The 10,155-nt window shown below is 39.6% G+C and overlaps 1 protein-coding gene across 2 annotated transcripts; it reads right to left on the minus strand.

Annotated features, from left to right (window-relative positions):
* Window positions 1-1,099: 1,099 nt before the first annotated feature.
* LOC121763466 (helicase sen1-like) lies at window positions 1,100-9,882 on the minus strand. 2 transcript variants are annotated; one of them, XM_042159487.1, is made up of 8 exons: window positions 9,721-9,882; window positions 6,953-8,443; window positions 5,974-6,156; window positions 4,671-4,766; window positions 4,387-4,552; window positions 4,100-4,232; window positions 2,244-4,010; window positions 1,100-2,074 (listed from the first exon to the last, which is right to left on the minus strand). In XM_042159487.1, exons 2-8 carry the CDS (start codon window positions 8,277-8,279, stop codon window positions 1,862-1,864), a joined length of 3,885 nt encoding a protein of 1,294 aa, XP_042015421.1. In that variant the 5' UTR covers window positions 8,280-8,443; window positions 9,721-9,882; the 3' UTR covers window positions 1,100-1,861. The 2 variants fall into 2 exon arrangements, with proteins under 2 accessions (XP_042015421.1, XP_042015422.1); XM_042159488.1 differs by lacking the exon at window positions 9,721-9,882 and adding an exon at window positions 9,484-9,709.
* Window positions 9,883-10,155: the final 273 nt, after the last annotated feature.

Here is a 10,155-nt window from a genome sequence, read left to right on the forward strand (position 1 = left end):
TGGAATGTGGGACCATTTTTTAATAAAATAGGAGTGAAGTGAGTTAGTAGAATGTGGGAACTACTTGCCATTTATGGTAAAAAAAAAATGTATGACAATTATTGTGAGATAGAGCGAAATGGAAAAGAGTGACAATTATTGTGGGATGGGAGGGAGTATCAAATATTAATGCATGTGATTTTGATTTTCAGTACTACAGAGATGATGGTGAATTGTTGTGGGTTGATCTTGTAAATATAAAACATCTAGAGTTGGTGCTTGATTCGATGTGGACTGTTAATGGCAGTTTATTTTCACGATACGTGCGTTCTTTTATTGAAGCATGTTTGTCACTAGAAAAACTCGTGATAAAGGTATGCATTATTAACTCAAACTAACTAGTTGTCATTTTTAATTTGCGAGTAGTCATTACATTGTTTGAAGCAGTTTACTTCGAATATGCGGAGGGAAAAAGTTATGGACATTATAAATCCAGTAGAAACAATATAGTATTATGGAAGAAAGTGTGAGTTGGCAGTAAAGTATTTGGAGATCACCGGATATTTGGGTTATTCGTGGCAATGGGAATTGGCTATGTACGTCATCAACAACGCTGCTGCTTTTCAAAAACTTACTGTTGTGACTTGTGATCAAGAGGCATTAGCTCGTGCACGCCATGATTTTCGACACACTCCCTCCGTTCAATGCAACACCGCTTCTATTTTTGAAAGATATTGTGATTTCCTCGAGTACTATAGAGAGAATATGTGGTGGCTCGACTAATACCAAAATACATGGACTCAACAACAAACACACACACTTTATTTGTCTAATTTTCTTCCTCCATTCCATCAATCATTCAATTTTTACTTTGCACAACTCTTTCTTTTCTTTTTCCATCATCCTTTTTTCTTTGTGCTACATTTGTTCTTTTCAATTTTCATACACATTTGTTCTCTTTTGAAGCACAAAATCTATTTTCTGAATATTCCTCCCTTTCATTTCTATCAACCAATGGTACTACAAAATATTTGAATATCAACTCCCATTACCTCGAAGTACTACATGCAAGCGAAAAGAATGAATGAATTTCATAGGGAAACTGGAAACAGAGAATGTGTAACTAAAAGAAATCAATCATTTGGATTAATTCAATTTTTTTTATGATATACTACTATCAACCCTTTTTCATCTTTAAAAGAATTTTCCTAGCGCAACTACATTATATACAACACCTTTTTCGGTGTGGACAAACTAAGCCGATTCACATCTCCGGCGATCATTAGGGATATGCAGTACGATTCCGACCATCGGCCACCAGCCCTCCCGGAAATTAATTCCATTTCCCCGTCTAGAGTTTTTGAAGCTTGCATCAAAGAAGAGCTGGTCCCCGACAGCTCTGTTTAACCATGGTCATACGTTGCTAGATACGCGTTGAGCTGCGAACGAATTAGATAATCCAAGCGAACGTATTGAGGTGACCAAGCGAACTGCCAGCTCAATGTTATCTTGCCAAAACGCAAAGGTCGCACACCAAGTAGCCTCGTTTTTTCATAGATATGTTTTTGACGATGAAGCCCATCTTCCTGACATTGCCCCAAGTTGGGTTCGTTCACTCGAACCCCTTCCTCTCCTGGGCACTAACCGGTTTTACCAATGGTTTTTGAATAGTACTTTCGAGACCACAACCATATTCACATCTCGTTTACGAAGATTACCAGCAGTACTCTGCTTTATGCCGTGTTGCCAGGCATCTCGATATTTGTAGATAGATTGATCAAAAGTCATCCATCGAATCTGCACCTGGCCTTAAGCTCCATTCCTTGGAATTTTAAAGATGTTGGATTTTTCCATCTTCTTCCAACGGTGTGCCACATCCGGACTATACTTGCGAATCATATGGTCTATATCTTGGCCCAGATCTCAAGCCCCTTCCACCAGCAAGCTTGGAGGGAAAACCGCCATACGTAGGAGTCTCGGGGATAAACTCTTTAGGCAGAGAATCCATGTCTAAGTAACAGCTTCGTGCTTTCGAATCATCAATTAGCGCAGCCCAATCATCAGACTGCACCAGCGCATTTGCATTTCCCATTACCTGTGAGTAGGGAAACAACGTTAAAACTCACATACTTGTCTTCATAGCCCGCGGCTACCATGAGATGGTATATAATTACTTTTAAACATTTCACGAAAAGGAATGGAGGAGAATAGAAAAAAATGAAAATGAAAATGAAAATGAAATGAAGAAGGAAGAGGAATTTTACCCAGAGAGCTCTTCTCGCTCGAGTAAGAGCAACATTCATCCTACGTATGTCCGCAACGAACCCAACTCCATGACTCGATGCGCGCACACAAGACATAATTATGACATCACGTTCTTGGCCTTGGAACGCATCCACTGTATTAATATAGATGTCTTTTCCTTCATCTGAATTCAGAACATCCTTGAACTCCCTTTGGAGACATTTCAACTGCAGCTTATATGGTGTAATGATGCCAACAGACACTTTCCCAATACCCAATGATTTTACAGACTTCTGAAGGTGCTCATATAAACGAATGCAAAACTGTGCTTCTTGGGTATTTTGATAAGACACAGAACTCCCCCGATGAGACTCACGCCCATGACTGATATCAAAAAAGATATAAGGCCTCAGTAGAGGATCTTTGTAATATTTTTCATCCGGCAAATTAATGACACTCTCACTGTCCGTAGGTCGACCTTGGTAAAAGTGTCTCGAAGGAAAATCCCTAATGTGAGGATGCATTCTATATTGCACAGATAAGAGGATTGTTGGGCAGCCTGCTTGCTGAAACCTCTCAAACAAGCTTCTACTATACAGCAGGGTTCCGGCTGCCTTACTAATAACAGTGGCCGGTAGCTGCTGGGGATCCCCTACAAGAACACAACGAGCTGCACCAAGAGAAAGTGGAGGTAGAATTGCCACTTCACTAGCCTGTGCTGCTTCATCAATGACAACCATGTCGAAGCCATGAGTTAGACGAGAGAACAACTTGCGTCCACTACTCGAGACAGTGGTGAAAACAATTTCAGCTTCATTGGCAAAACTGGCCTCCAGATTAGCTCGTGCTTCCTCCAAATTAAAGTTACTACCAGCTCGAAATCTACCTTCCACAATGAGAAGTCGGGACATCTCAACCAGAGTTTTATCTCTATTTTCTACAGCAGCCGCAAGGTTTTGGAGTAATGCATCTCGGTTTTGATCTCTTGCGAGAAGAACATCAGGATCAACACCAACAGATCCCTGTGCACGTCCAGTGACTGCAGCAACATTAAGTTCTCTTTGAAGGCAAGCAATTTGCTGAGATAACTGATTTTCACGAATCCTCAAACTGTGCATCCATCCATGGACCTCATCACGATTTTTGGATAAAAGTTGCTCGGTCCTTCGTTCCGCAGAAACTGCCTGAGCAGCTTTAGTCTGAGAATCCACACCGACTCGAGCAACATCAGGTCGATAAACCTTCATTTCTCCATCAATAAATCCACGGTCAAGCACACGTGAAAGCAACTCATCAGTTGCCGCATTTGAAGGAGCACACACGAGCATTCTGGGCTTTGGGCAAAGTTTTGGAAGAGTCCGGAATAGATTCTGATCCATACTCTGCAGGACTTCATCAATAGAACCAGAGGCCACACTGTCAGAGTTGGTCTCATTAACCTGCTTATAGCTTTCAGGTGCCAGTTTCTTTAGCAATGCTGTATAGTAGTGCTGGTACTGGACGAGGTGGATCACATTAAGCATTCCCCAAACAGTATGCGTTTTACCGGTGCCGGGAGGACCCTGAACCAAAGTAAAGGGCCATGGCTCTGATTTCTTTGTCACGCCATTTGATGTACCAGCAGCTGTATGTGTTGCAGCCCACTGAATCGCACCTAACTGGGGTCCATTAAAGGTTCTGCGAAGGTGTTCAACAAAGTTCGGAGTAAAGCAATCAGGCATAGCAGGTGGCTGTTCTTCATATTTTGGGAACTGGTCTGGACTGGGCTGGAGAATAGCATTTTGCATCTGCATGAGGTATCAGCAATCATCATGCTAAACAATTTAAATCATACATGCCATTCTCCGAACAAACTAGTTCGAAGTTCGAACCAAACCTGCATATTAAGACGACGAAATGCATGCAGAGCAACGTATTCCCGCTGTGTGGTTGCAAGAGAACCAAGCTGAGTCAGGTACCATACAGCCCCAGGATGGAGCTTCCGCAGAATATGATCATCATCGATCTTGCTAAAATACAAACAATAAATATATCGTAAGTTCCTGAGCCAGAAATTAGACAGCTTAGATACACAAATTGCTCTAACCTAGCCCAACCAATTCTACACCATACAGAGTACCGCAGAAAAAAAGACAAATGGAACAAGTGACAGGGATGGCACACCTGTTAGAATCATATAAATCTTCGACATAGAAGTGGAGGATTGCCCCAGTGTACTCTCTGGTATCAATAGGTATATATCTCCTGACTGTCCCAGCTACACGGCCACTAATTTCAGGCTTCTCCTCATCTTCTAGAGCCATGGAACTATTATTCCTCCTAATATGAACTGGATCATCCAGAGATAGCATGTTAGAAATATAGCTCAGTTTAAAAATCGCATCAAACTAATGCTTATCGAAAACAAAGGAAAGAATAAAACAAGAGGATTAACAGCAGATATTTACCTGCTCCGGGCCTGGGGGATGAAAGAACAGCAACTTCTCCTTCTTTGAATGTCCATTTGTATTCATGTGGTGGAGTAAGAATCACATCAAACCATCCTGTAAATTTCAAAACAGAAAAATAACACACTTGAGCCGCGAGAGGGAAGAAAAATCTCCAAGAGCTAGCATTAAAGATCTGCCAGGAGGGGTTCAGTGACAAACAGGGAATTTAAAACAAGTAAGAAAATATGAAAAATAATTGCTTCTTTTGCTTCAATGTAGAGTGGAAAGAGACAGCAAGAGAAACCAAATACATTATTCAAACAGGGGACCATAACTAATGACGTTGAGGAAGAAGAAAAGACACAATAACTAAAGTAGCTTCCATCATGTTCAGTGCTGTCAAAATGTTGTTTGGGTCGCTCGGGTCGCTCGGGTCGCCAGGGTCGCAGCCAGCACCGCCCCAACTTGGGTGGGTTGATCGAGAAACGGGGTCGAGGCTGGGGCGACGGGGGCAACGGGGGCGATTGGGTCGAGCCGGAGTCGATACTGTGGGTCGCAGTCAAGTGGAGAAGAAAGAAAATAGAAGATGAACAGTCCCTATAATATTTAAATACTCCTATACTAAATGGAATACAACTTTTACTCTCCTAGATTACATAAATGATTTAGTGGTGCAGGGCTACTGGCACGTTTTCCTATAGTAATTAATAGGCAGTCTCTCTTTCTCTCTCATTACTCATAGACAGAGTAATATTTAACACATTCTCCATCTCTGTCTTACTCGGCTCTCCATTTCTAACAAATGTTTAATTAATATTTCATAGGCAATTATGCATCTCTCTTTCTTTATAAGCTGCTGTTATATAAATACATTACCTATATTATAATAAGAGCACAAACCTATCTACAACTTAGTTATATTAATAGGGTGAAATGGTAGGTCAATAAAAATAAAAGTGCAGCGTGTTATGCAATTTTTGCACTATTACCACGTTTGATTGGTGGGGCGCACGACCCGGTCGACTCATCGCCCCGCGCCCCAAAATTTCACTCAATCGCCCTGGTGCAACCCGCGACCCTAACAACACTGATCATGTTATGCACGGATAACAAAATCCAGAGCACAACGATACAAAAACTAAAGTAGCTTCCATCATGTTATTCAAACTATAACATGAAATGTCAAATAAGATTATTCAACAGCTGCAGAGAACATGTTACTGGTTACACTACACATGCAGAACTTCTTCACACAACTTAAATACTAACTAATAGTAAGACATATACAAAGATTTAGTATGAGATAAAGTTAGACCAGTACCCCTTTCCCGTCGTTCAATGCTTTTTATGCATACCCTAACATGATTTGGAACTGTTTCTAATGACTCCTCCCAGGTACTATAAAGCTGTGCCCGGCATTCTTCAAAAAGCAGGGGCTCAAATACCCTGATATAGTCTTCAACTGAATCAAAGCTACCCGGAACACGTTGAAGCTCCTCTTCCTCTGTGACAAAGAAAATATGTATAAGATACTATGAGATTCATAAATCACAAAAGTACTAGCTAAAGCTGAAGGGGTTATTTGGTTTCAGTTTCAGTTTCAGTTCCAGTTTCAAATTTTAAGAGGTTCAATGAACTCTAGTTGATCAACATTGTGTTCTAGAAAGCCAAACTTGAGGAGATATTCAATAATGAAAAACAAGAAAGAAAGATTTTAACATTACACCATAATCACAAAGCTAATAAGATTGCCGCAGTTTAAAGGATCCATAATCTATGTCATATTTTACAGTAAACTGCCCACAAAATTACACTTCTACTTCACTAGAAGATGTCAAAATAAGGAAAGAAAGTCAAAGCTGAAACAAATCAACAAATGCCCATCAAGAGGATTACTGAATAAATCAGCAAATGTTAACCGAAGGCATTACCATAGTTGTATGCATGCCGAAGGTAGCATAGTTATTAATTCCAAGTTTTCACCATAAGCATAAAGAAAAGCACACAATGTTAACAAGAAAATGGTGCTCAGCTCCAATATGTATAGTCATACTGAAAGGTGGCTCATAATGTACAAATGAATGTCCAGAAGCAGTAATATTCTGAATAGAACTCCACCAAAAGTGATTCATTCTTTTCAGTTCAAAACTATCCTACTAACTATACACTCAATCAGAGCAACTAGCACAAATAAAAATTTTACATAATAGAAGAAAGCATACTTAAACATAAAGGATAAGTCAGCCAAAGAAAGATGACTAACAGCAGACTAGTGTATCAACGAGTTTGTACTTAGATACCTGGATGATGCCAAAAAATTTCATTTGTCACCTCACGCAAAAGGCGTTCCACTGAAGAATCTTGATACTGGTTGCTTATGGAAGTTTGCTTCTTGGTAGGTAGCTTTTTTGTAGCTAATTTAGAATCAACTGAATTCTGGCTGGTAATAGCTGGTTTCCTACCAGTGAACTGTGAATTCTTATGTTGCCTTGTGTCGGGAGGCAGCTTCCGAAACACTGGTGTTTGTCCTTCTGATAAAGCTTCAGTCGCAGCATTGAACTTCCTAGGAGCTCCAGTAGAGCCAGAACTATGGTCACCATTACTCTCAGACTTACACTCATTTGACACAACAAAATTATTTCCTTCATTGCTCAACAGATCAGCTTGTTTTGTATCTCTAACTACAGGCTGACTTTGCTTATCCCCACGTTCAGCAGATCCCAGAGTAGGGCGGGTTTCTTTCATAGTCCGGGTTATATTTGGTGCAGGAATCTGCCTTCTAGCAGTCGAGGACTTCAAAACACCAGCTTGCTTAACATCTTCTAATTTGAGAAACATGGTCTGCCTGCTGCGCTTCTTCCCTAGCATTGCTTCCTTATGCTGGTCCAGCTTAGGACGCTTTCCAATACTATTTCCATACTTCAATGCATGATTAGCTTCAATTCCTTTACCTTCTCTTTGTTTTGGTACTGGAGCAGATTCTTCCGAACCATCCATGGATGCATCACCATTGTTATCATTTGTTTCTGGATTCTTCTCCGAAGGGCCACCATTTTCATTCTTTACATCATGATTAGGAGATATAGTATCAGCACCTGGAGCATGGACATTGTTCTCAATCATCTCAACCGTGCTTTTCTCCAAAGCCTGTTCATCAGTAGCACCAGTTGATTCTTCACGAAGAACATTTCGTTTGTAAGCACCGTCTGAGCCCTCTGCATCAGACCATTCCCCTTCTTCCTTCTCCGCATCCTGAACATCTAAACCTGATTTTACAATTGGTGAGGCCTTCATAGCCTGGCCATTACTCAACTTGGATGAAGAGGCAACATTGCTAAGCACATCCATGAAACTCTTTTTTTCATCAGAAACATCTGGTCCCTGAGCAACTTTAGATCTGACGAAAGGCTGGAAACCAGATACAGAAGAAGCATGGGAGAAAGCAATGTTATTTACTATGCCTTGGGGACCAGAAGATGCCACAAAGAAGTCGGCTGGTGCAGTAATGGAAGGGATAGCCCTCTGAGGCTGGAAGCAAATAACACTATCATTATTATTATCATTATCATCCTCGTTTTCAGCAGGTAGTTCATTAAGATCAAATAGCAGCTTTCCTTTGGAGCCCATTTTGCCAGAAGTTGCATACAAGCAAACAAAAATGTCCAAATATGTTTACTAGCAACTTTATCAGATAAATTATATCCAAAAGCATGCACTCTAAGCTCATCAAAGTGGCAACAGGCAGATATATTGGACCTTGTGAATGGCCACATAAACAAAAAAAGCACCTTCTGCAACAAAGATGGAAGAGAAAATGAGTAAGTACCTGTGCATGCATGCACATAAATTAATTATCACAAATGAGGGGCAAAAGAATCATTGGGAAATGCACAAAAAAGGCCATCTAACCCACTAGACAAAGTTACATCAGTTACTGTGCTAGTTTTACTTACAAAATAAAAAGTAAGCTGGAAATCGGCATACAAAAAGGCTTAGAAACACAAAACAAACACATCACTGCATATGATATGGGCAAGAGGAAGAATGGCAACAGCCACCTAAAGCATATGTGCATGCGCACTAGTACTGAAAGTGGAGAGGGATACTGATACGTTTATACAGTATCCACCATAGGCGTCTCATCTTAACAATGTGTTTGAATCAAACAGTAAACGTGCATAGTATAACAAATCTGGCCTATGCATAAACACAAAAACATGAACAAACAACAAGCTGGACTAGAAAAAACAAGGGTAATCTGTATAAATAGTTAAATACACAGAGTCAGAAACATTAGAGACACGACCATCTCCCCCAGGAAAATTTAATGGTCGTATTCTTTCACTGAATCAGCACTGCATGAAGACTTTCAAAAATTACTATCAAATAAAACAACTAGATCGGTACATTCTGATATAAGCAAATAAAAACAACCGAAAAAACAAAAAAACACGAACAACCTTAAATCAAAACTACATACATGGATCCCTAATAACCAAAGTTTGACAATAAAATGTAGATCCTATATAATTTATTTACAATCCGTCCCTAATAAGCCTGATATACACCAAATACCTCCAACCAAACCACATTCTACAATTTAACAGCCATTTTTAACCTCCATAAACAAAAAAATATCCGTACAATCCTAGATTACTTTCGGCCCCACTGATACATCATTCACAGAATACTCACTACCAGTCTCCCATTATGATAAACTCAAACTCAACATTCAAATCCACACTCCTCCCAACTAATCACAAACAAAACACGAATTAAATACAAATACAATCACCATCACAAACAAACAACAGACAGAGAGCTAATTTACCAGCAAGTAAATAATACAAAATCCCTAATTCAACCAGAAAACACACAGAAAAACTCTCTCGAAAATAGCTCCACTGCCGAATTAGCCAATCTCAATCGAATTATAAATCAAATTAATTAGCGATCTATTTCCCAATCAATATAATTGATCCATCCTTGTAAACGAATTAGCAAATCCTATTCTCCATGCAAATTATCAGCTGAGAGAGGGAAAAAGTCAGGAGTGAGAAGATTTTACCTCAAAAGGATACCAAATCTAGAGAGGGGAAATATATGAATATAATAATACTAATAATAAATTGAATATAGTAAATTGCTAATTTTTATGTGTGACAGATATTAGAGGTTCTGTATGTAGAGTTGTATCTATATACGGCGACAGGGGAGAGAGAAATTGAGAGAGAATGGGAAAAAGAGATGGCGTTGAGGGGTATTTATAGGAAATGAAAAGGGCGAAGTCCCGTAGCCAGAAGTTCAAATTCTAATCGAGAATTAAGCGGATGGGTGTTTTGGTAATTTCACGACACGGTCCTAAAATGTTGGTTGATCATGACCTTCGGAAAATTTATGATATAATTATTATTTGGAATTGAAGCTTAATTTAGAGTATTTTTACTTTTGTACAACTTATTTGAAAATACAAGCTGAATAATTATATATAGACAGTTGGTTA

This window comes from Salvia splendens, chromosome 14 (genome assembly GCF_004379255.2).
Source record: "Salvia splendens isolate huo1 chromosome 14, SspV2, whole genome shotgun sequence".
Lineage (NCBI taxonomy): Eukaryota > Viridiplantae > Streptophyta > Magnoliopsida > Lamiales > Lamiaceae > Salvia > Salvia splendens.

Bases quoted from the DNA above. Each gene is read 5' to 3' on its own strand.
- LOC121763466 (XM_042159487.1), bottom strand. From the start codon at position 8,279: ATGGGCTCCAAAGGAAAGCTGCTATTTGATCTTAATGAACTACCTGCT. The intron at 4,553-4,670 runs GTAAATATCTGC...TGGATGATCCAG, and splicing joins ATCCCCCAGGCCCGGAGCAG to TTCATATTAGGAGGAATAAT. The intron at 4,011-4,099 runs GTTTGGTTCGAA...TACCTCATGCAG, and splicing joins TTCGTCGTCTTAATATGCAG to ATGCAAAATGCTATTCTCCA.